The sequence below is a fragment of the Tachypleus tridentatus genome, chromosome 3, assembly GCF_004210375.1.
Source record: "Tachypleus tridentatus isolate NWPU-2018 chromosome 3, ASM421037v1, whole genome shotgun sequence".
NCBI classification, from domain to species: domain Eukaryota; kingdom Metazoa; phylum Arthropoda; class Merostomata; order Xiphosura; family Limulidae; genus Tachypleus; species Tachypleus tridentatus.
Genome location: NC_134827.1, coordinates 101,292,129 through 101,319,899, shown reverse-complemented (window position 1 = coordinate 101,319,899; position 27,771 = coordinate 101,292,129). Strand labels below are relative to the sequence as shown.

Genomic DNA, 27,771 nt, shown 5'->3' with positions numbered 1-27,771 from the left:
CCGTAAGACGCGCGTTCGGTATTTAACCAGTGGAGTATTGTTGGAAGTGCATTATTGTTACTCACATATTGTGCTATATAAGATACGTCAGATAACTCATAGATTAAACCATGCAAAGTTGGCTGATTTGTGTTTTTCTTGTTGGTGCTGGTGAGAGAAATACTTTCTTTTATTTATGCTAAAATTACATAAACATTATAAGTGAAATTTTATTGGTGCATTAATTTTAAATTGAGTTTAAAACACGTTTAAATAACGTATAAAATATTTTATATTTAATTCGGACCTAACCGTAATGAACATATTTTATTATAAATATCTTGTCACATTTCCTAGGGAAAGAATTATAATAATAAACCTATTTCCTAAGTAATTGTTTCTTTTGTCAAAATTTAATAGTATATATTTTATGTATAAATGTTATCGGTATATTTCTCGCTTTGTTAAACGTCGTTTTACCAATATAGTTCACAGTGATGTTATTGATGTAGGTGTCGCTGCCTTACCGCTCCACTTCATATGAAATCTAATAGTTAATTAAGAATATTCTGGTAACAAATCAGCGCTAGTCGTTTTATAAAACACCTACTATTTGCAATATTAATATATAAGATTATTGTTTTGAATGTAACACTTTAATACATTAGTCCTCTTAAATATAAATGCCAATTGATAAACGTAGTTGGAATTAAAATCGAAATAAACAAGAAGGAACTGACTTTACATCTATGCTAATCCTGACGTTCAAAATCATGTTGACCAGTTAGTTAGTTTTGAATTTCGAGCAATGCTACACGAGTGCTATCTGAGCTAGTCGTCCATAATTTAGTAGTGTAAGACGAGAGGGAAGGCAGCTAGTCATCACCACCCACCGCCAGCAATTGGGCTACTCTTTTAACAACGAATAGTGGGATCGGCCGGTACTTTGCAACGTCCCCATGGCTGAAAGGGCGAACACGTTTGGTGAAACAGGGATTCGTACCCGCAACCTTGTTGACCTGTTTGAAAGGTTACAAAGATAAAATCTAACAAACTGGAATATGATTTATTTTACTTCCGCTGTTGACACTAAGAATCAACATAAAGCTACACACTGAGCTATTCTGTGCATTTGCCCACTAGAGGGATTAAAGTTCGAATATTGACGAATTAAACCCTGAAACTTATCGCTCAGTTAACAGGGGAAAAATATGTATATTTATTATATACTCGATTAAAATTAATTTTCAGACCCACACATGTATATAAATGTGTATGTGTGTGCGCGCGCTTCTCCTGACGTGTTTATAATTATATTGTTCAGATAAAATATGCTTAAGCTTTAAAAAATATGCCAGATAGATCTATAATATAGAATAGAAATGAATTCGATGTTCTTTAGCGGTCTGACATTTAAATTTAAAGTGACATATAAACGACACATAAACTAAATAATTCCACCTCTGTTGGAACGGAGAGTGAAAGACCTCTATTACAGGTAATAGAATATATGCCAAACCAACTATATGACCTAATAATCACTGATGTCGAGAAAACCCACTTGTAGAGAAAAATATATATGTAAAAACGGTTCGTTTGGGTTGAGAATTTTTTATTTTACGTAGACGTAAAAACATTTCTCAACCCAAATGAATCGTTTTTACATATATATTTTTCAACTATATGACCTGATCTTATAATTAGCATATCCTAACCTGGAAACTGTTCATTTCCTCGAGCCCTGAGCTGGCCCAGAATGCAGCAGTTAACATCATTTCCTAGTCCTGATTAAGGTTATTATATGTAGGTCATCGGACCGGTTATTGCATTTTAGCTGAGCTTCTTCAGGGAGATCACTGAAGAACTACGTTCTTAGAGGCAAAAGGATTTCTGTTACTGTGTACAAGGAAATGGTTATACGTCCACCTCCCCTGTGGGTCAGTAGAAAACTGAGGGTTTGTAACGCTGAAATTCAAGAATCGATCGGAGCATACATATCATATTGCTTAGCTTTCTGTTTAGCGATAAACAAATGGACATATCCTGGTTATATCGTTAACCACGCCATTCAATGTTTTTAAACCTAGTACCTTCTACAATGTTTTGTAAATTATTGAGTATACAATCATTTAGTTTAACATACTTTAGACGATGTTCTAGGATCTGTTGGTTGAAGATACTTTAAACAAGATTCTTAGGTCAGTTAGTTGAAGATTTGTTTGTTTTTGAATTTTGCGCAAAGCTACATGAGGGCTGTCTGCACTAGCCGTCCCTAACTTAGCAGTGTAAGACTAGAGGGAAGGCAGCTAGACATCACCACCCACTCTTGGCCTACTCTTTTACGAACGAATAGTGGTATTTATCGTCACATTATATCGCCCTCACAGCTGAAAGGGCGAGTATCTTTGGTAGGACGGGGATTCGAACTCGCGACCCTCAGATTACGAGGCGAGTGCCTTAACCACCTGGCCATACCGGGCCTTAGTTGAAGATACTTTAGACAAGGTTCTTATATCAGCTGTGTTACTGAATATCACTGATATACTGAATTGTTTTATTAGATGCCGTTGACTTAGGTTGACAAACTTGCATTACAGGTATGTGTGTTTGTTTGTTTTGTTTTTTTGGAATTTCGCACAAAGCTACCCAGGGCTATCTGTGCTAGCCGTCCCTAATTTACCAGTGTAAGACTAGAGGGAAGGCAGCTAGTCATCACCACCCACCGCCAACTCTTGGGCTACTCTTTTACCAACGAATAGTGGGATTGACCGTCACATTATAAAGCCCCCACGGCTGGGAGGGCGAGCATGTTTGGCGCGATAGGGATGCGAACCCGCGACCTTCGGATTACGAGTCGCACGCCTTACGCGCTTGGCCATGCCGGGCTATGTATATGTGCGTTTTTCTTATAGCAAAGCTACTCTGGACTATCTGCTGAGTCCACAGAGGGGAATCGAACCCCTGTTTTTAGCGTTGTAAATCAATAGACTTACCTTTGTACCAGCTGGGGACTACTATATGTAATTTAACAATATCTGGTATTAGTGAAAGCACTGACATTAAAAAGTGTTTTTATTTTTTTCACTTGGTTTAAGTTGTGAAAAAGCAAAGGAGATAGTCTGGACGAATTTTAACGACTTTTACTAACGATTAAATTAATTAGTGTTGGGAAGTTTCCGTTTTCAACATCGTGGTATTTCTTACTGTTATTAACAGTGTAGATTTGAAATAAGGATTCGTAGCAAGATTTCTGTGAGGTACAATAATAAGCTTGTACTCTTCTTTGTTTGTGTCGACAATTTCCAGTTTATTTAATCAAGACAAGTATTGTTCAGATACGTCTCAACTCACGCAACGTCTCTTGGACAACAGGTATTCAATGAACGCCCTTTGGCTTTTAAAACATACAGGCTTTCGTGAAGGAGGTCGAGTGGGATTCCTTCATCTTATGCTTGGACTATAACTCTTTTTTTTTTAATTTTAGAAACCTTTATAAGTTAAAACGTTTTAGATCGAGTGTATCTTTGGTGGTGCAGTTTAAATCACAACAAAGAATGGTCCAAACAACGAGACCATTTATGTTTTTTACTATTGTTACAATAACAAAGAATGATTCATTGCTTTTTGTTGCAAGAATAATAATAGTTTATTGTATCCAAACTATGAGACCATTTATGGTTTTTGGCTATTGTTACATGTTATATTTTAATTTTGATATTTGTTTACTAGAGGGAGCATGTCATTAAGACATGATAATGCAACATATAAAGGATTGGTGTAGTTGGTAAAAAACGAATAATGATATAAAAATGACAAAGTGACTTCGTTAATTATCAAATAATTCAGTTAATGACTTAATCAGTTTGCTTTCACTTACTGAGTAAGATAGTGTTATTGCACCAATTAACCAGTGATTCGGTGAATTAGCGTATTTGTTATTGCTCGACTAGCGAGAAAAGTTTACCAATTAAGTTTATATTTAAGTTAGGCCTACGTTACTTTCGGAGCTGCAGCAGAAACATTGTTTATGAAATAAGGCCTACAACTGTGCCAGTGAAAGAAAGAAATTACTTTGTTATCGTTGCGTGGATTGGACTTCGTATTATTTTTACCAAATAATCTAAAATAATTCAAATATGGAATCACAATTTATGCGAATTGTATCATCAATAATTAGGCCAGCTACAACTGTGTTTATGCTATTTTTGACTTTTTAAAATATAATTTTTTTTTTCAGCAAAAGAGTTCATACGTCACACTTTACTAGTTATGCAGTTATCTCTATAAATTGTAGGCTCAGTCGACGTGTTATTTTCGTAATTCCCCTCATCAACCCTTCTGCTCCATATATTAGGAAATAAAAAACCAATGCGAAGATAGTAAACGCATATTAAATATTTTTTATATTTTAATCAGTTGTAAACTTGAAAAAAAACACTAAAATAAAAACAATGCTTTGTGAACACATATAAACGGGTGTTGGGGAAAACCTTTATTTATCTTCTAGTTAAATAGTTCACAATGAATGTTTGATACGTACAAATTGACACCAGGGGATTTTTTTTTTATTTATTTTGCACAAAGCTGCTCGATGGCTATTTGCGTTAGCCGTCTTTAATTTTGCAGTGTAAGACTAGAGGGAAGGCAGCTAGTTATCGCCACTCACCTCCAGCTCTTGGACTATTTTACCAACGAATAGTGGGTTTGACCGTAACATTATAACGCTCACATGGTCTAAAGGGCGAGCATGTTTGGTGCGACAGGGATTCGAACCTGCTTCGCTTTGGTTACGAGTCGAACGCCTTAACCCACGTGGCCCTCAAGGGGAAATGAACTCGGACCAAATTCTAGTTAATTTTCCTTGGTGTCGATTTAAAATCCAGCATTCTTAACGAACTTTCCCCTAATACAACACGTTATTTTGAGGTTTTAGTAATGCTTTCTCTAAAAACTTTATTTTTTACTGGATCACCTACAAAATTGGAAAATGTGATAAAATGAAAGTTAACTGTTTTATTTGCATAACACTATCTGTTCCTGCTGTGTTCCAAATAAGGGTTTTGCGTTAAACACAAATAAGAATTATGTTGAAGCATTTTAAAACTAGATATTAGGAAGCATTCCAGAATTTTAATGGTTTTCCTAATATTTAAACACAGAAACGCTGTATTTTCTGTGCTTATAAAGTGATTATTTTGTAGTTTTTATGAAATACACAACGCTATTCTAAAACGTTTTCTCTGAAGACCCGACATTGTATTCCGAGGGTCGCGGGTTCGAATTCCCGTCGCATGCTCGCCCGTTCAGCCGTGAGGACGTTATAAAGTTACGGTCAATCCCACTATTCGTCGGTAAAACAGCAGTTCACAGTTGGCGGTGGGTGGTAATGACTAGCTGTCTTTCCTCTGGTCTCACACTGACAAAGTAGGGACGGCTAGCGCAGATATCCCTCGTGTAGATTTGCGTGAAATTCAAAACATGCAAACAAGCCTCTTTTATACACTATTTTTCAATCGTTTACTTAGGTACAACTCTAAAATCAGGGGTTCGATTCGCCTCGGTGGACAGATCAGATAGCTCTATGTGGCTTTGCTATAAGAAAAACACACACTACACACTCGTTTACTTCGGAACTAAATGCATACATATATTGTACTTCTGAAATAATGAAAGAGAGATTGTCTAAATCCTCCATGAAAAGTCGATCTTTTTACTAGTTTGGAGGGTACTGACCCTTGTTGTTTTGTTTTTCCTTCAAACCAAACGTTCACTGTGCAAATCACGAGAAGAGAGTTAACGATACGTTCTGGTATAAACAACTTTTGTTGTAACAAATGGTTTATATAAATATCGTGTCGATCACAACTGTGTTTGTTGTTTTCCAGCCAACTCGATGAGCTCTGGATTGAGCGAAACGCGTCGTCGGCAATAGATAAGATGAATATAGTAGAGTTGGAATACAGTTATCATACACTATTTTAATTTTTCAACATTTCTACGGGACTGAGTAAAGAGTGTTACGTTTAAAAATATTATAGGTCTAATACTAATCTCTTATGACAAGTATAATTGTAACAATATCTTCTGTTTCACCAGCACAGATTAATTTATGTTTTCATTTCTAGTTTACGCCCAGGTAAGAACAGATTCTCAGAATGACAATGAATATTATGAATATTACGACTATGAGGATGACAAGCTGCCGAACCGACAAGCAGTCAACTCGCAGCCACCTAAGGCTCCCGAACAATCTCCACCACGATACCAGCCACCACCAGCTTCTCGACCGACACAACCTGCTCTCTCGCCTTCTCAACCCGCCCGGAGGCCTAATCGTCAGAGAAATCGTGCCCCAGCAATTATTGAAACAAACGAAGTGTTCAACTGTCCTGAGCCTTTTGGATTTTTCCCCCACAGTAGAAGCTGTGACCGATACTGGGCTTGTGAAAATGGTACATCTACGCTGAAACTGTGTGGAAATGGATTGGTATTCGATGATTCTGACAAACTACAAGAAAACTGTGCTTACCCCTTCAGTGTAGACTGTGGGGAGAGGAGAGAATTAGGTAAGAAAGATAAGATCAAACCATTTTATATGTATTCCCAAGAACTGTGGAGAGGACAGAATTAGGTAAGAAAGATAAGATCAACCCATCTTATATGTATTCCCAAAAACTATGGAGAGGAGAGAATTAGGTAAGAAAGATAAGATCAAACCATCTTATATGTATTCCCAAGAACTGTGGAGAGGACATAATTAGGTAAGAAAGATAAGATCAACCCATCTTATATTTATTCCCAAGAACTATGGAGAGGAGAGAATTAGGTAAGAAAGATAAGATCAACCCATCTTATATGTATTCCCAAGAACTGTGGAGAGGATAGAATTAGGTAAGAAAGATAAGATCAACCCATCTTATATGTATTCCCAAGAACTGTGGAGAGTGTAGAATTAGGTAAGAAAGATAAGATCAACCCATCTTATATGTATTCCCAAGAACTATGGAGAGGAGAGAATTAGGTGAGAAAGATAAGATCAACCCATCTTATATGTATTCCTAAGAACTGTGGAGAGGATAGTATTAAGTGAGAAAGATAAGATCAACCCATCTTACATGTATTCCCAAGAACTATGGAGAGGAGAGAATTAGGTAAGAAAGATAAGATCAACCCATCTTATATGTATTCCCAAGAACTATGGAGAGGAGAGAATTAGGTAAGAAAGATAAGATCAACCCATCTTATATGTATTCCCAAGAACTATGGAGAGGAGAGAATTGGTAAGAAAGATAAGATCAACCCATCTTATATGTATTCCTAAGAACTGTGGAGAGGATAGAATTGGTAAGAAAGATAAGATCAAACCATCTTATATTTATTCCCAAGAACTGTGGAGAGGATAGAATTGGTAAGAAAGATAAGATCAAACCATCTTATATGTATTCCCAAGAACTATGGAGAGGATAGAATTGGTAAGAAAGATAAGATCAACCCATCTTATATGTATTCCCAAGAACTGTGGAGAGGAGAGAATTAGGTAAGAAAGATAAGATCAACCCATCTTATATGTATTCCCAAGAACTGTGGAGAGGATAGAATTGGTAAGAAAGATAAGATCAAACCATCTTATATTTATTCCCAAGAACTATGGAGAGGAGAGAATTAGGTAAGAAAGATATGATCAACTCATCTTATATGTATTCTCAAGAACTGTGGAGAGGATAGAATTAGGTGAGAAAGATATGATCAACCCATCTTATATGTATTCCTAAGAACTGTGGAGAGGATAGAATTAGGTGAGAAAGATAAGATCAACCCATCTTATATGTATTCCCAAGAACTATGGAGAGGAGAGAATTAGGTAAGAAAGATAAGATCAACCCATCTTATATGTATTCCCAAGAACTATGGAGAGAGAGAATTAGGTAAGAAAGATAAGATCAACCCATCTTATATGTATTCCCAAGAACTATGGAGAGGAGAGAATTAGGTAAGAAAGATAAGATCAACCCATCTTATATGTATTCCCAAGAACTATGGAGAGGAGAGAATTAGGTAAGAAAGATAAGATCAACCCATCTTATATGTATTCCCAAGAACTATGGAGAGGAGAGAATTAGGTAAGAAAGATAAGATCAACCCATCTTATATGTATTCCCAAGAACTGTGGAGAGGACATAATTAGGTAAGAAAGATAAGATCAACCCATCTTATATGTATTCCCAAGAACTATGGAGAGGAGAGAATTAGGTAAGAAAGATAAGATCAACCCATCTTATATGTATTCCCAAGAACTGTGGAGAGGACATAATTAGGTAAGAAAGATAAGATCAACCCATCTTATATGTATTCCCAAGAACTATGGAGAGGAGAGAATTAGGTAAGAAAGATAAGATCAACCCATCTTATATGTATTCCCAAGAACTGTGGAGAGGACATAATTAGGTAAGAAAGATATGATCAACTCATCTTATATGTATTCCCAAGAACTGTGGAGAGGATAGAATTAGGTAAGAAAGATAAGATCAACCCATCTTATATGTATTCCCAAGAACTATGGAGAGGAGAGAATTAGGTGAGAAATATAAGATCAACCCATCTTATATGTATTCCCAAGAACTATGGAGAGGAGAGAATTAGGTAAGAAAGATAAGATCAAACCATCTTATATGTATTCCCAAGAACTATGGAGAGGAGAGAATTAGGTAAGAAAGATAAGATCAACCCATCTTATATGTATTCCCAAGAACTGTGGAGAGGACAGAATTAGGTGAGAAAGATAAGATCAACCCATCTTATATGTATTTCCAAGAACTGTGGAGAGGAGAGAATTAGGTAAGAAAGATAAGATCAACCCATCTTATATGTATTCCCAAGAACTGTGGAGAGGAGAGAATTAGGTAAGAAAGATAAGATCAAACCATCTTATATGTATTCCCAAGAACTATGGAGAGGACAGAATTAGGTGAGAAAGATAAGATCAAACCATCTTATATGTATTCCCAAGAACTGTGGAGAGGAGAGAATTAGGTGAGAAAGATAAGATCAACCCATCTTATATGTATTCCTAAGAACTGTGGAGAGGATAGAATTAGATGAGAAAGATATGATCAACCCATCTTATATGTATTCCCAAGAACTGTGGAGAGGATAGAATTAGGTGAGAAAGATAAGATCAACCCATCTTATATGTATTCCTAAGAACTGTGGAGAGGATAGAATTAGGTGAGAAAGATATGATCAACCCATCTTATATGTATTCCCAAGAACTGTGGAGAGGATAGAATTAGGTGAGAAAGATAAGATCAACCCATCTTATATGTATTCCTAAGAACTGTGGAGAGGAGAGAATTAGGTAAGAAAGATAAGATCAACCCATCTTATATGTATTCCCTAGAACTATGGAGAAGAGAGAATTAGGTAAGAAAGATAAGATCAAACCATCTTATATGTATTCCCAAGAACTATGGAGAAGAGAGAATTAGGTAAGAAAGATAAGATCAAACCATCTTATATGTATTCCCAAGAACTATGGAGAAGAGAGAATTAGGTAAGAAAGATAAGATCAACCCATCTTATATGTATTCCCAAGAACTATGGAGAGGAGAGAATTAGGTAAGAAAGATAAGATCAACCCATCTTATATGTATTCCCAAGAACTGTGGAGAGGATAGAATTAGGTAAGAAAGATAAGATCAACCCATCTTATATGTATTCCCAAGAACTGTGGAGAGTGTAGAATTAGGTAAGAAAGATAAGATCAACCCATCTTATATGTATTCCCAAGAACTATGGAGAGGAGAGAATTAGGTGAGAAAGATAAGATCAACCCATCTTATATGTATTCCTAAGAACTGTGGAGAGGATAGAATTAAGTGAGAAAGATAAGATCAACCCATCTTACATGTATTCCCAAGAACTATGGAGAGGAGAGAATTAGGTAAGAAAGATAAGATCAACCCATCTTATATGTATTCCTAAGAACTGTGGAGAGGAGAGAATTAGGTAAGAAAGATAAGATCAACCCATCTTATATGTATTCCCAAGAACTATGGAGAGGAGAGAATTAGGTAAGAAAGATAAGATCAACCCATCTTATATGTATTCCCAAGAACTATGGAGAGGATAGAATTGGTAAGAAAGATAAGATCAACCCATCTTATATGTATTCCTAAGAACTGTGGAGAGGATAGAATTGGTAAGAAAGATAAGATCAAACCATCTTATATTTATTCCCAAGAACTGTGGAGAGGATAGAATTGGTAAGAAAGATAAGATCAAACCATCTTATATTTATTCCCAAGAACTGTGGAGAGGATAGAATTGGTAAGAAAGATAAGATCAAACCATCTTATATTTATTCCCAAGAACTATGGAGAGGAGAGAATTAGGTAAGAAAGATAAGATCAACCCATCTTATATGTATTCCCAAGAACTGTGGAGAGGATAGAATTAGGTAAGAAAGATAAGATCAACCCATCTTATATGTATTCCCAAGAACTGTGGAGAGGATAGAATTAGGTAAGAAAGATAAGATCAACCCATCTTATATGTATTCCCAAGAACTGTGGAGAGGAGAGAATTAGGTGAGAAAGATAAGATCAACCCATCTTATATGTATTCCCAAGAACTGTGGAGAGGAAAGAATTAGGTAAGAAAGATAAGATCAACCCATCTTATATGTATTCCCAAGAACTGTGGAGAGGAAAGAATTAGGTAAGAAAGATAAGATCAACCCATCTTATATGTATTCCCAAGAACTGTGGAGAGGAAAGAATTAGGTAAGAAAGATAAGATCAACCCATCTTATATGTATTCCCAAGAACTATGGAGAGGAAAGAATTAGGTAAGAAAGATAAGATCAACCCATCTTATATGTATTCCCAAGAACTGTGGAGAGGAAAGAATTAGGTAAGAAAGATAAGATCAACCCATCTTATATGTATTCCCAAGAACTATGGAGAGGAAAGAATTAGGTAAGAAAGATAAGATCAACCCATCTTATATGTATTCCTAAGAACTGTGGAGAGGAGAGAATTAGGTAAGAAAGATAAGATCAACCCATCTTATATGTATTCCCAAGAACTATGGAGAGGATAGAATTGGTAAGAAAGATAAGATCAACCCATCTTATATGTATTCCCAAGAACTGTGGAGAGGATAGAATTGGTAAGAAAGATAAGATCAACCCATCTTATATGTATTCCCAAGAACTGTGGAGAGGATAGAATTGGTAAGAAAGATAAGATCAAACCATCTTATATTTATTCCCAAGAACTATGGAGAGGAGAGAATTAGGTAAGAAAGATAAGATCAACCCATCTTATATGTATTCCCAAGAACTGTGGAGAGGATAGAATTAGGTGAGAAAGATAAGATCAACCCATCTTATATGTATTCCTAAGAACTGTGGAGAGGATAGAATTAGGTGAGAAAGATAAGATCAACCCATCTTATATGTATTCCCAAGAACTATGGAGAGGAGAGAATTAGGTAAGAAAGATAAGATCAACCCATCTTATATGTATTCCCAAGAACTATGGAGAGGAGAGAATTAGGTAAGAAAGATAAGATCAACCCATCTTATATGTATTCCCAAGAACTATGGAGAGGAGAGAATTAGGTAAGAAAGATAAGATCAACCCATCTTATATGTATTCCCAAGAACTATGGAGAGGAGAGAATTAGGTAAGAAAGATAAGATCAACCCATCTTATATGTATTCCCAAGAACTATGGAGAGGAGAGAATTAGGTAAGAAAGATAAGATCAACCCATCTTATATGTATTCCCAAGAACTGTGGAGAGGACATAATTAGGTAAGAAAGATAAGATCAACCCATCTTATATGTATTCCCAAGAACTATGGAGAGGAGAGAATTAGGTAAGAAAGATAAGATCAACCCATCTTATATGTATTCCCAAGAACTGTGGAGAGGACATATTAGGTAAGAAAGATAAGATCAACCCATCTTATATGTATTCCCAAGAACTATGGAGAGGAGAGAATTAGGTAAGAAAGATAAGATCAACCCATCTTATATGTATTCCCAAGAACTATGGAGAGGAGAGAATTAGGTAAGAAAGATAAGATCAACCCATCTTATATGTATTCCCAAGAACTATGGAGAGGAGAGAATTAGGTAAGAAAGATAAGATCAACCCATCTTATATGTATTCCCAAGAACTATGGAGAGGAGAGAATTAGGTAAGAAAGATAAGATCAACCCATCTTATATGTATTCCCAAGAACTGTGGAGAGGAGAGAATTAGGTAAGAAAGATAAGATCAACCCATCTTATATGTATTCCCAAGAACTATGGAGAGGAGAGAATTAGGTAAGAAAGATAAGATCAACCCATCTTATATGTATTCCCAAGAACTATGGAGAGGAGAGAATTAGGTAAGAAAGATAAGATCAACCCATCTTATATGTATTCCCAAGAACTATGGAGAGGAGAGAATTAGGTAAGAAAGATAAGATCAACCCATCTTATATGTATTCCCAAGAACTATGGAGAGGAGAGAATTAGGTAAGAAAGATATGATCAACTCATCTTATATGTATTCCCAAGAACTGTGGAGAGGATAGAATTGGTAAGAAAGATAAGATCAACCCATCTTATATGTATTCCTAAGAACTGTGGAGAGGATAGAATTAGGTAAGAAATATAAGATCAACCCATCTTATATGTATTCCCAAGAACTATGGAGAGGAGAGAATTAGGTAAGAAAGATAAGATCAACCCATCTTATATGTATTCCCAAGAACTATGGAGAGGATAGAATTAGGTGAGAAAGATAAGATCAAACCATCTTATATGTATTCCCAAGAACTGTGGAGAGGATAGAATTAGGTAAGAAAGATAAGATCAACCCATCTTATATGTATTCCCAAGAACTGTGGAGAGGAGAGAATTAGGTAAGAAAGATAAGATCAACCCATCTTATATGTATTCCCAAGAACTATGGAGAGGAGAGAATTAGGTAAGAAAGATAAGATCAACCCATCTTATATGTATTCCCAAGAACTATGGAGAGGAGAGAATTAGGTAAGAAAGATAAGATCAACCCATCTTATATGTATTCCCAAGAACTATGGAGAGGAGAGAATTAGGTAAGAAAGATAAGATCAACCCATCTTATATGTATTCCCAAGAACTATGGAGAGGAGAGAATTAGGTAAGAAAGATAAGATCAACCCATCTTATATGTATTCCCAAGAACTGTGGAGAGGACAGAATTAGGTAAGAAAGATAAGATCAACCCATCTTATATGTATTCCCAAGAACTGTGGAGAGGACAGAATTAGGTAAGAAAGATAAGATCAACCCATCTTATATGTATTCCCAAGAACTATGGAGAGGAGAGAATTAGGTAAGAAAGATAAGATCAACCCATCTTATATGTATTCCCAAGAACTATGGAGAGGAGAGAATTAGGTAAGAAAGATAAGATCAACCCATCTTATATGTATTCCCAAGAACTATGGAGAGGAGAGAATTAGGTAAGAAAGATAAGATCAACCCATCTTATATGTATTCCCAAGAACTGTGGAGAGGACAGAATTAGGTAAGAAAGATAAGATCAACCCATCTTATATGTATTCCCAAGAACTGTGGAGAGGAGAGAATTAGGTAAGAAAGATAAGATCAACCCATCTTATATGTATTCCCAAGAACTGTGGAGAGGAGAGAATTAGGTAAGAAAGATAAGATCAAACCATCTTATATGTATTCCCAAGAACTATGGAGAGGACAGAATTAGGTGAGAAAGATAAGATCAAACCATCTTATATGTATTCCCAAGAACTGTGGAGAGGAGAGAATTAGGTGAGAAAGATAAGATCAACCCATCTTATATGTATTCCCAAGAACTGTGGAGAGGATAGAATTAGGTAAGAAAGATAAGATCAACCCATCTTATATGTATTCCCAAGAACTGTGGAGAGGATAGAATTAGGTAAGAAAGATAAGATCAACCCATCTTATATGTATTCCTAAGAACTGTGGAGAGGATAGAATTAGGTGAGAAAGATAAGATCAACCCATCTTATATGTATTCCCAAGAACTGTGGAGAGGATAGAATTAGGTGAGAAAGATAAGATCAACCCATCTTATATGTATTCCCAAGAACTGTGGAGAGGAGAGAATTAGGTAAGAAAGATAAGATCAACCCATCTTATATGTATTCCCAAGAACTGTGGAGAGGAGAGAATTAGGTAAGAAAGATAAGATCAACCCATCTTATATGTATTCCCAAGAACTGTGGAGAGGATAGAATTAGGTGAGAAAGATAAGATCAACCCATCTTATATGTATTCCCAAGAACTGTGGAGAGGAGAGAATTAGGTAAGAAATATAAGATCAACCCATCTTATATGTATTCCCAAGAACTGTGGAGAGAGAGAGAATTAGGTAAGAAAGATAAGATCAACCCATCTTATATGTATTCCCAAGAACTGTGGAGAGGACAGAATTAGGTGAGAAAGATAAGATCAACCCATCTTATATGTATTCCCAAGAACTGTGGAGAGGAGAGAATTAGGTAAGAAAGATAAGATCAACCCATCTTATATGTATTCCCAAGAACTATGGAGAGGAGAGAATTAGGTAAGAAAGATAAGATCAACCCATCTTATATGTATTCCCAAGAACTGTGGAGAGGAGAGAATTAGGTGAGAAAGATAAGATCAACCCATCTTATATGTATTCCCAAGAACTGTGGAGAGGACAGAATTAGGTAAGAAAGATAAGATCAACCCATCTTATATGTATTCCCAAGAACTGTGGAGAGGAGAGAATTAGGTAAGAAAGATAAGATCAACCCATCTTATATGTATTCCCAAGAACTGTGGAGAGGATAGAATTAGGTAAGAAAGATAAGATCAACCCATCTTATATGTATTCCCAAGAACTGTGGAGAGGAGAGAATTAGGTAAGAAAGATAAGATCAACCCATCTTATATGTATTCCCAAGAACTGTGGAGAGGAGAGAATTAGGTGAGAAAGATAAGATCAACCCATCTTATATGTATTCCCAAGAACTGTGGAGAGGACAGAATTAGGTGAGAAAGATAAGATCAACCCATCTTATATGTATTCCCAAGAACTGTGGAGAGGAGAGAATTAGGTAAGAAAGATAAGATCAACCCATCTTATATGTATTCCCAAGAACTGTGGAGAGGAGAGAATTAGGTAAGAAAGATAAGATCAACCCATCTTATATGTATTCCCAAGAACTGTGGAGAGGAGAGAATTAGGTGAGAAAGATAAGATCAACCCATCTTATATGTATTCCCAAGAACTGTGGAGAGGAGAGAATTAGGTAAGAAAGATAAGATCAAACCATCTTATATGTATTCCCAAGAACTGTGGAGAGGACAGAATTAGGTGAGAAAGATAAGATCAACCCATCTTATATGTATTCCCAAGAACTGTGGAGAGGAGAGAATTAGGTAAGAAAGATAAGATCAACCCATCTTATATGTATTCCCAAGAACTGTGGAGAGGATAGAATTAGGTAAGAAAGATAAGATCAACCCATCTTATATGTATTCCCAAGAACTGTGGAGAGGAGAGAATTAGGTAAGAAAGATAAGATCAACCCATCTTATATGTATTCCCAAGAACTGTGGAGAGGAGAGAATTAGGTGAGAAAGATAAGATCAACCCATCTTATATGTATTCCCAAGAACTATGGAGAGGAGAGAATTAGGTAAGAAAGATAAGATCAACCCATCTTATATGTATTCCCAAGAACTGTGGAGAGGATAGAATTAGGTAAGAAAGATAAGATCAACCCATCTTATATGTATTCCCAAGAACTGTGGAGAGGACAGAATTAGGTAAGAAAGATAAGATCAACCCATCTTATATGTATTCCCAAGAACTGTGGAGAGGAGAGAATTAGGTAAGAAAGATAAGATCAAACCATCTTATATGTATTCCCAAGAACTGTGGAGAGGACAGAATTAGGTGAGAAAGATAAGATCAACCCATCTTATATGTATTCCCAAGAACTATGGAGAGGAGAGAATTAGGTAAGAAAGATAAGATCAACCCATCTTATATGTATTCCCAAGAACTATGGAGAGGAGAGAATTAGGTAAGAAAGATAAGATCAACCCATCTTATATGTATTCCCAAGAACTGTGGAGAGGACAGAATTAGGTAAGAAAGATAAGATCAACCCATCTTATATGTATTCCCAAGAACTATGGAGAGGAGAGAATTAGGTGAGAAAGATAAGATCAACCCATCTTATATGTATTCCCAAGAACTGTGGAGAGGATAGAATTAGGTAAGAAAGATAAGATCAACCCATCTTATATGTATTCCCAAGAACTGTGGAGAGGAGAGAATTAGGTAAGAAAGATAAGATCAACCCATCTTATATGTATTCCCAAGAACTGTGGAGAGGATAGAATTAGGTAAGAAAGATAAGATCAACCCATCTTATATGTATTCCCAAGAACTGTGGAGAGGAGAGAATTAGGTAAGAAAGATAAGATCAACCCATCTTATATGTATTCCCAAGAACTGTGGAGAGGAGAGAATTAGGTAAGAAAGATAAGATCAACCCATCTTATATGTATTCCCAAGAACTGTGGAGAGGAGAGAATTAGGTAAGAAAGATAAGATCAACCCATCTTATATGTATTCCCAAGAACTGTGGAGAGGATAGAATTAGGTAAGAAAGATAAGATCAACCCATCTTATATGTATTCCCAAGAACTGTGGAGAGGAGAGAATTAGGTGAGAAAGATAAGATCAACCCATCTTATATGTATTCCCAAGAACTGTGGAGAGGAGAGAATTAGGTAAGAAAGATAAGATCAACCCATCTTATATGTATTCCCAAGAACTGTGGAGAGGACAGAATTAGGTGAGAAAGATAAGATCAACCCATCTTATATGTATTCCCAAGAACTATGGAGAGGAGAGAATTAGGTAAGAAAGATAAGATCAACCCATCTTATATGTATTCCCAAGAACTGTGGAGAGGATAGAATTAGGTAAGAAAGATAAGATCAACCCATCTTATATGTATTCCCAAGAACTGTGGAGAGGACAGAATTAGGTGAGAAAGATAAGATCAACCCATCTTATATGTATTCCCAAGAACTGTGGAGAGGAGAGAATTAGGTAAGAAAGATAAGATCAAACCATCTTATATGTATTCCCAAGAACTGTGGAGAGGACATAATTAGGTGAGAAAGATAAGATCAACCCATCTTATATGTATTCCCAAGAACTATGGAGAGGAGAGAATTAGGTAAGAAAGATAAGATCAACCCATCTTATATGTATTCCCAAGAACTATGGAGAGGAGAGAATTAGGTAAGAAAGATAAGATCAAACCATCTTATATGTATTCCCAAGAACTGTGGAGAGGACATAATTAGGTGAGAAAGATAAGATCAACCCATCTTGTATGTATTCCCAAGAACTATGGAGAGGATAGAATTAGGTGAGAAAGATATGATCAACCCATCTTATATGTATTACCAAGAACTGTGGAGAGGATAGAATTAGGTAAGAAAGATAAGATCAACCCATCTTATATGTATTCCCAAGAACTGTGGAGAGGAGAGAATTAGGTAAGAAAGATAAGATCAACCCATCTTATATGTATTCCCAAGAACTGTGGAGAGGAGAGAATTAGGTAAGAAAGATAAGATCAACCCATCTTATATGTATTCCCAAGAACTGTGGAGAGGAGAGAATTAGGTAAGAAAGATAAGATCAACCCATCTTATATGTATTCCCAAGAACTGTGGAGAGGAGAGAATTAGGTAAGAAAGATAAGATCAACCCATCTTATATGTATTCCCAAGAACTGTGGAGAGGAGAGAATTAGGTAAGAAAGATAAGATCAACCCATCTTATATGTATTCCCAAGAACTGTGGAGAGGATAGAATTAGGTAAGAAAGATAAGATCAACCCATCTTATATGTATTCCCAAGAACTGTGGAGAGGAGAGAATTAGGTGAGAAAGATAAGATCAACCCATCTTATATGTATTCCCAAGAACTGTGGAAAGGACAGAATAAGGTAAGAAAGATAAGATCAAACCATCTTGTATGTATTCCGAAGAACTGTGGAGAAGAGAGAATTAGGTAAGAAAGATAAGATCAACTCATCTTATATGTATTCCCAAGAACTGTGGAGAGGATAGAATTAGGTAAGAAATATAAGATCAAACCATCTTATATTTATTCCCAAGAACTGTGGAAAGGACAGAATAAGGTAAGAAAGATAAGATCAAACCATCTTGTATGTATTCCCAAGAACTATGGAGAAGAGAGAATTAGGTAAGAAAGATAAGATCAAACCATCTTATATGTATTCCCAAGAACTGTGGAGAGGAGAGAATTAGGTGAGAAAGATAAGATCAATCCATCTTATATGTATTCCCAAGAACTGTGGAGAGGACATAATTAGGTAAGAAAGATAAGATCAACCCATCTTATATGTATTCCCAAGAACTATGGAGAAGAGAGAATTAGGTAAGAAATATAAGATCAACCCATCTTATATGTATTCCCAAGAACTGTGGAGAGGATAGAATTAGGTGAGAAAGATAAGATCAACCCATCTTATATGTATTCCCAAGAACTGTGGAGAGAACATAATTAGGTAAGAAATATAAGATCAACCCATCTTATATGTATTCCCAAGAACTATGGAGAGGAGAGAATTAGGTAAGAAAGATAAGATCAACCCATCTTATATGTATTCCTAAGAACTGTGGAGAGGACATAATTAGGTGAGAAAGATAAGATCAAACCATCTTATATGTATTCCCAAGAACTGTGGAGAGGAGAGAATTAGGTAAGAAATATAAGATCAAACCATCTTATATGTATTCCCAAGAACTGTGGAGAGGATAGAATTAGGTAAGAAAGATAAGATCAACCCATCTTATATGTATTCCTAAGAACTGTGGAGAGGAGAGAATTAGGTAAGAAATATAAGATCAAACCATCTTATATGTATTCCCAAGAACTGTGGAGAGGAGAGAATTAGGTAAGAAATATAAGATCAAACCATCTTATATGTATTCCCAAGAACTGTGGAGAGGATAGAATTAGGTAAGAAAGATAAGATCAACCCATCTTATATTTATTCCCAAGAACTGTGGAAAGGACAGAATAAGGTAAGAAAGATAAGATCAAACCATCTTGTATGTATTCCCAAGAACTGTGGAGAAGAGAGAATTAGGTAAGAAAGATAAGATCAACTCATCTTATATGTATTCCCAAGAACTGTGGAGAGGATAGAATTAGGTAAGAAATATAAGATCAAACCATCTTATATTTATTCCCAAGAACTGTGGAAAGGACAGAATAAGGTAAGAAAGATAAGATCAAACCATCTTGTATGTATTCCCAAGAACTATGGAGAAGAGAGAATTAGGTAAGAAAGATAAGATCAAACCATCTTATATGTATTCCCAAGAACTGTGGAGAGGAGAGAATTAGGTGAGAAAGATAAGATCAATCCATCTTATATGTATTCCCAAGAACTGTGGAGAGGACATAATTAGGTAAGAAAGATAAGATCAACCCATCTTATATGTATTCCCAAGAACTATGGAGAGGAGAGAATTAGGTAAGAAAGATAAGATCAAACCATCTTATATGTATTCCTAAGAACTGTGGAGAGGATAGAATTAGGTGAGAAAGATAAGATCAACCCATCTTATATGTATTCCCAAGAACTATGGAGAGGAGAGAATTAGGTAAGAAAGATAAGATCAACCCATCTTATATGTATTCCTAAGAACTGTGGAGAGTGTAGAATTAGGTGAGAAAGATAAGATCAACCCATCTTATATGTATTCCCAAGAACTATGGAGAAGACAGAAGCAAAGCTCCACGAGAACTATCTGCGCTAGCCATATCTAATTTATAAGTGTAAGACTAGAGGGAAAGCAGCTAGTCATCACCACCCACCGCCAACCTTTGGGCTATTCTTTTACCAACTCTTTTACTCATTGACCATAACATTATAACGTCCCCACGGGTGAAAGAGCGAGCATGTTTGGTATGACGAGGATTCGAACTCGCGATTCTCAGATTGCGAGTCAAGTGTATGAACCACCTGGCCATCTTAGATGAACTCCCAATAACTTTTAGATCCAACGAAAAATGCCAACCATACGATCTGCTATTGTAATGAAATTAAACTTTATATTCATACCGGGCCACTACCTTTAAAGGTTTGTCTCAGGTTAAGCACAAAGCTACACCATGGGTATTGAAATCCGAGCTATAATGTTTTAATCCCAAAAGCTTACCGATAAACTACTGGGGGACACCTTTAAGGTTGAAACGATATCTCGATGAAGTTTCAAATAAGTATTTTAGTTCAATGTTCAGGAATTTTCAGCCATTTATCTTTAATGGTCCTCACTTTACGCTGTCGCAGACCAGTCAGTAAACGCTCGCCTCTCATACTTGATGAATTAACTGCACTATGTGCTCTAGTGAATGTTTTCAAACGTTCCTGTTCTTGTCTTCTAGAACCACCAATTAGCACCCCTAACTGTCCACGACTGTATGGCTTATTTGATGATTCCTCCAACTGCCGAGTATTTTATTCCTGTTGGAATGGAGAAGCTTCTAGATTCGAGTGTCCACCAGGTCTGGCTTACGACATTGAACAGAGGGTGTGTGTGTGGGCTGATCTCGTAAGTCGTTGCAATCAGCTAGGTAGGACATCTTGTTTTTTATTGTCATTGTTTTTAAAATCGACATCAATTAATACTTTACAGTAGAAGTTCTGTAGGTATTTCTATTCATGCACGATGTAACTTTTTGGTGACCTTTAATAAAAATTAAATTAAATTGAGAAATACGACGTTGACATTTACACCCAAGCCTTTTGGTTAGAAATACCACGTGCTAAGAGATTAAGGCAATGTCTGTGATAGGTATTATGTCACAGGAACGCAACCTCACATAGAGATTAGTAATGTAGTGATTCTGTTTTGCTATTTTTTGTCGTCTCTCACCAACAGGATTGAACCACAGACCTCCTACCCGGCAGACAACTGCTTTATCAACTGAGTTGAATAGCTAATTAACTCACCACTTCACAAGTGTGATGAATTTGTATGTCATAACGCATTTTGTGATTTACCTGTTTTAGAGTCAGTCTCTTCGCTTAACTTTTTATGAAAACAAAATCTAAGCTTCACAAGGCGCCGTTTGAAGCGGGAAAGTGGTGGATCAGGTCTCCTCGAAAATCCTCATTGCCTCCTCAGTTGTTAATTTCAGTCTTAGTGGTATTCTTATGCTAATAATGCAATGTTATATCAATTTGTCTGTTTATAATTAAGCACATGGCTACAGGATGGCCTGTCTGTGCTTTATCCACCACGGGTATCGAAACTCGGTTGTTAGCATTGTGAGTCCGCAGACATGCTGCTGTGCCACTGGGAGGCATATGTTCTATCAGACAGAAGAAGAGCTACTCTCTAAAAGAAAACGTTGTATTATCTAAAGAAACAACTTTCTGAAATACAGAGTTGTATCATATAAAAAACTACTTTTAGAAATAACGCGTTGTATTATCTACAAACCAAACTGTTTTCCAAAATACTGTCTTTCATATGATAAGTGAACTTTAAAAAAAAATCTGACGTCTGTATAAAGGTTCGAACCAACAGCGCCAATTGACCTCGTGTGGCCCGTGATAAAAAATTACGTAGGATTTCCCAAGAGGCTGAGGTGGTGGTTGTTGTTGTTTTGAATTAAGCACAAAGCTACACAATGGGCTATCTGTGCTCTGCTCACAACAGGTATCGAAACCCGGTTTTTAGCGTTGTAAGTCCGCAGACATACCGCTGAGCCACTGGTGGGCAGGCTGAGGTGGTGTCATGTGCTTGGTACAATTGATAAGATAGGTTTGTTTGCTTTGTTGATTTTCGCGAAAAGGCATAAAAAAGCTTTATGCGCTAGTAATATTTAAGTTTGAAGTGAAAGACTAAAAGGAAGGCAACTAGTCAACATAATCAGTTGCAAACTCTTAACAGACGGAATAGTGGGATTTGTCTGTTACTCTTTTAACGCATACTCTGAATTTATATGCGAAATAACTTTTTTTTTTTTTTAAATAATAATAGAAACTGAGCCACAACCTGATAGACAAAACCACAAAATCGCGCTGGATATATATAGTTTCGTCCGTCATTGGAACACGTATACAGTTGCACTCTATGGTTCGGGCCCACATATCTGACTTGCTGTCTCTTGCTGCTGATGGAAGTTGGAGCTTTTCATGTTTCTTTTCCATTTAGTGTTCTTACAAGAAAACTGGAAAATTGTTCCATTTCAACCGTAGCTTCTCTAAAACTTCGTTTTGTAAGATATGTGCATAATAACAGTGGTTTACTCTTTAAACAGAAGTGGCGGAAGGTTTTGTTTGTCCTGATCCGGCGGAGGTGTCCAGTCAGCCAGGAGTATTCACGCGCCACGCTCATCCTACAAACTGCAGGAGTTTCTTTATCTGTATTGACGGTATTGCACGACCTTATGGATGCGAAATTGGAACGGTGTTCAATGCAGGCACCTTACAATGTGATAAACCAGAAAACGTGATAGGATGGTGAGTCATTACTTACTGTTTAATTTGTTTCAAAATTACTTTTTTTACAGTGTTAATACCAATAACTGATAGATAAAAAATAGCTCAAGATAAAAAAAATTCCAATTGTGAAAAAAACATTTTTGCGTGTATTTGTTAAGGTATTTTTATAACCAGTATTTCCCTGCTATTTTGTGTACACAATTTATCTTAAATTTCTTTCACCCAACAAGAACAAAATCAGAGATTGCAGAGCTACGTAGTCCCCATCTCTCATTTTACAGATTACATGTGTTTATATTGGGTAAGGTCAAATTTCATCTTCAAAACCTCAGAAAATCCTTCTCAGATCCAGAATGGTCAACGATCCAGATTTTTTTTTTTTTTTTTTGTGATGTGACGGAGAACGTCAGCCTTAACGTGCACGTGAAATATGATACAAATCCAGTTACACTTCAGAGAGGTATTAACCCCAAGCAGCAAAAATGCCCTATCTCCCCATATAATAATAATGCTTTAAAGTGATCCAACATCTTCGGATCCAGGCCAATTGAAGACATAGTAACTTTTCATCTTGTGTGAAAAAAAAAAAATCCTGTACATGTGTCTGTTAGTTTTCGAGATACGGTGCGGAAACAGAGACGGACACCTGGACCCGATCGCAATACCATTGCCTCTGGAGGGACGAGGTTAACAAAAAATTGTACTGTTTATTACGTATTCATATTTCACAATTTATTAACTCTTCTACTATGCACTAGATGGCAGTAAAATCTAATTTACCCATTCTTAGGTTTATTCTACAATTGAAACTTTCACGCGAACGACTGAGAAATTCAAAACATATGGTGATGTGGTATGTTCTCCACAACCTGATAACGATGATGCTATTGGTTTTATAACTTTCAAACGTTTTTTAACATAGCTTCAAATTAAACAAAGTCATATTACCGTAATACAGGTGAAAATCTTAATGGTTATTTTTTAAACTTCTTACTCATTATTGTAAGAGCACATTTTTATAAAAAATCTTTAATACTAAAGGAAATTTTACTTATTATATTGACTTCCTTTGTTTCATGAGAAATAATTACATGGAAATCATTTCTATCGTACGGACATTTTCATATCTTCATTTGAATATTTTTAATACTGAATTACTCTCGGAGGTGTCGCCAGGCGGGGCTCGTGCTCAGATTCTATTTGACAACTGTACCCAAAATTCTCAGCAGGTTGTTTATATTTGAATTTCGCGCAAAGCTACACGAGGGCTATCTGCGCTAGCCGTCCATAACATAATAAAGTAACACTATAGCGACGGCAGCTAGTCATCACCACCCACCGCCAACTCTTGGGCTATTCTTTTACCAACGAATAGTGAGATTGATCGTAACATTATAACGCCCTCACGGCTGAAAGGGGCGAGCATGATTGTTGCAACGGGGATTCGAGCCCACGACCCTCAGATTTTGGGTCGAGTGCCTTAACCACCTGACTGTGCCGGGCCCCTAGCAGGTGCCTTGAAGAAATTGGAATACAAAACTGATCAAAATAACACTCTGTAAATCCCAGTATCTTTGGGTTCGAGTCCCAAATCTTTCAACAACTAGCGACGTCTCTTATTATGCCCCATCAATATTACTCGACGTTCAAGTATTGCCACTGTTGGATTTGTTTTTAGCCAAGCGACGCCTCTGGTCCTTGCTAATTTGTGTATTACATATGCATCGTTACTAATCATCTACGTAAATAGAGTTAACTACATTAGCGGCAAAGACAGATATTAAATAATATATTACAAAATCGTCAGCTTTTATATATATATATATTTCTGGAAGACTTCTTTCAGCGCTAATGTTCTTAAACAGATCGTAAAGCTTAGAACAAAAGCGTATGCACAGAATTTGAAAATTGCATGGCCAGCATTTTGAACGTTGAGTTACAGTTTTATTTAAAAAATAGATATTGCACAAGTCATAAAAAATTAAACGAATAAAGAAATAAATAACAAAAATACAAATTAAAGTTACGGAAAAAGAAGAATTCTGTAAGGTTTGTCTGTAGTTAAGCCCAAAGCTACACAATGAATTTCTAGCGTTGCAAGTCCGCACTATGCCACTTGGGGGCGGAATATTGTAACAACCATATAGTTCTGTTGATTAACTTTATTCTTTGACGCTTTATCTTTTTGTGAATACTTGCTGAAATAGGTTACAGGATCCAAAGTCCTCAACTGTATATTTTTTGTTGATAAAAATGTTTACCTATAAGTTTATCTTGGTTTTGCATTTTTAACACGGTTTATATGTTTACGTTTTCTGATCACCCAGTCAGAGGCCGATTTATCCAATGTATAAATAATCGAACCTTTCACAGTTATTATACAATAAACTGTCTATAGATTTAATAACGCGTGTGGCGACTGACTGTGTTGATTAACTATATGATTTACGGTGTGTCCAGCAGAGAGGTTAGCAAATGTGACCTTGTAGATCTGTATGTATTAGTTACCATTCAAAGTTTGAATAAAAATCCTATAAATATCGCCTGTTGTAGGGTCAGTAACTGGTATTTGGTCTTATATATGTTTTAGTGTAGGTTGAATGTGTACAAATTTTGTCTATCCAGATGTGTTTGCATAATGTGGGGAGCAGACAGAAACTGGGGTTTCTAGGCTAAATTACGAGATTCTTGGTTGTAGTGGATAATAGGTTAGCATTGATCATGTCCTCAGCTGTTGAAACTGTTTCAGTGAAACATTCCTGAAAAAGCTGTGAAACGAAACGTTGGGTATCCAATTAAACAAAAATAACTACAATTTGGTATTATAAGATCATTTATTACTAATATTAAGATGTTACTAGATTGTTAAAGTAGGAAACAGAAGAATATTGTTTGTTTTAGAACAAAGTTACACTGGAATTGAATCCTGAATTTTAGAATTATAAGTTCGTCGCCTTGCCTCTGTCCCATCGAGGGACTGTTGTTGTGTTAAAGTTTCAGTTGTATACCAATTCTTACGCTAAACTACGACGGTTCCGCCGTTTTCTGCTAGTTTTCTAACAAAGTCGTCTCTTTGTCACAAATTATTGAAGGCTAAATTTGTAACTTAAAAGTTCAAAATGGCGAACATAACATTGTTTTTGGTTTTTTTTTTTTAATTTCGCACAAAGATACTCGAGGGCTTTCTGCGATAGCCGTCCCTACTTTTGCAGTGTAAGACTAGAGGGATGGTAGCTAATCATCATTACCAACCGCCAACTCTTGGGTTACTCTTTACCAACGAATAGTGGGATTGACTGTACGTTATAACACCCCCCACGACTGCAAGGGCGAGAACCTTTGGAGTAACGGAAATTCGAAACCCATTATGTAATTCTATTGTATTTTTATAACGCCCCCACGGCTGAAAGGGCGAGCATGTTTGGCGCGACGGGGATGCGAACCCGCGACTCTCAGATTACGAGTCGCACGCCTTAACACGCTTGGCTATGCCGGGCCACGCACGTAACAATACGTAAATTCTGAACTGCGCTTTTGTTCCAAACTTTACAATCCTACGAAGAGCGCTATCTTCGAACGTTATTTTTACAAATAAAAATGTACAAAAGTCTTCGATAATGCAACCTGTTCTTAAATTCCAGGGCTTTTATTGGTCAGCAACAATCTACAGTTATCAAATCGTGAAACATATATTTTTAAAAATTAAGAATTCTAACTTTTACGCTTTATAGTTAGTAAAAAGTTAATGTCTGACCCTCCATTCGATACGAAAGTTTCTCCCTGCTTTACGAATGTAATAAAGGAAGTTTTTAATTTCTTCCAGCGCCCCCATTTATTTGTATAGTTATATATATTTTTCTTTATTTCCAGTGAGAAGTACTATGCAGAACTTGATATCGAAGATGAAAAATTGGATGAACTTCAAAGTTAAAGATTTGCCGTATCAACAAATAAAATAAAAAATACCACTCGCCTGTTAAATAAACTAATTAACATATTTTTAGACCACAATGTATAAAATGAAATAAATATTAGGTTGAGGAATAATTCTTGAGCGTTTTTAAATAATTTCATTCAAGCATTACATGCAAGACTATACAATACTTCAATGCATGAACACATTACACCCAAAACATTTATTATGATACTTTATTTCATGTAATACCTAGGTATATAGGATGCATTGTTTTAAACGAAATTGCCAGAAATTAAATGCGAAAAGCAGATGGTGTCGAAAATGCTCGATTTTGTCCACTTGACATTCCATTTAATGAGCTGAAAATGAAAGCAAAAATTAAAGACATATGAAAATCAAACACACCATCTATTAGAGCAAAAAATTATCTACCAAATGACATGAAATATTTTGCGAAAGCGTTTCATTTATGAATATATTTGTTAACTTGAAAAAACGCTCACGAATTATTCCTCAACCCAATATATCATCGTTTTTGTTCTTGACCTTTGCTCTACAATATCGGGCCAGTACGAAGCTACCACGATGAAGAAAGATCAATTGTTTAGTTTCTTTAGAACCTTGAGTTTCAAATGAAGGTTCTTTTGATTAGTAACTAGGCACTGCTCTCATTTCTAAAAAAAATTAAGGACAAGATATTTTAATAATTTAGTTTCAACAATCACATTTATAAATTAGAAGACTAAATCTGAAACGGCTATTTTAAGTTTTATAGCTCACGCGAGGCACAAAACGTACAATTTCCTTATTTGGTGTTTCTCCATTTTGTTTCCAAACTGTATGTATTGCTTAACTTGTAAATTTAATCACTAAGTGTTCCAAACATTGATGTATTAAACATACATCATAACATTAAATAAAGGTCAATAAAAACGACCTTCCATAAACACGTTTCAACAACCGATGTAATAAGCATACATCGTAACCACATCAAGTATACGTCACCATTAATTACCTTTCTATATAAAGCCTGTTGCCTTAACAGAAGTTTTTTCTGTTACGAGTTTTTTTTATAACAGTATTAATTATTTCACACGAGACTGGCACGTGAGTGATATCATGATTTCAAATTAGTAACTTCTATCTGCGATTTTAAAAGGGTTTATGTATTGTCTATTGTTTCTTTACATTTATTTCAACTGGTTTATCCGCTTCATGAGATGTGTTCGGATGTTCGCAAGCCATCTGTAAATAATGAATAAAGTTTTCTAGTTTAA

The 27,771-nt window shown here is 36.0% G+C and overlaps 1 protein-coding gene across 1 annotated transcript; it reads left to right on the top strand.

Annotated features, from left to right (window-relative positions):
* Positions 1 to 27,771, top strand: LOC143247613 (protein obstructor-E-like). Its single transcript, XM_076495949.1, has 5 exons — positions 1 to 150; positions 6,105 to 6,545; positions 20,511 to 20,699; positions 22,395 to 22,596; positions 26,449 to 27,771. Exons 1-5 carry the CDS (start codon positions 111 to 113, stop codon positions 26,507 to 26,509), a joined length of 933 nt encoding a protein of 310 aa, XP_076352064.1. The 5' UTR covers positions 1 to 110; the 3' UTR covers positions 26,510 to 27,771.

Bases quoted from the DNA above. Each gene is read 5' to 3' on its own strand.
- LOC143247613 (XM_076495949.1), top strand. From the start codon at position 111: ATGCAAAGTTGGCTGATTTGTGTTTTTCTTGTTGGTGCTG. The intron at 151-6,104 runs GTGAGAGAAATA...TTTCATTTCTAG, and splicing joins TGTTTTTCTTGTTGGTGCTG to TTTACGCCCAGGTAAGAACA. The intron at 22,597-26,448 runs GTGAGTCATTAC...CTTTATTTCCAG, and splicing joins CCAGAAAACGTGATAGGATG to TGAGAAGTACTATGCAGAAC.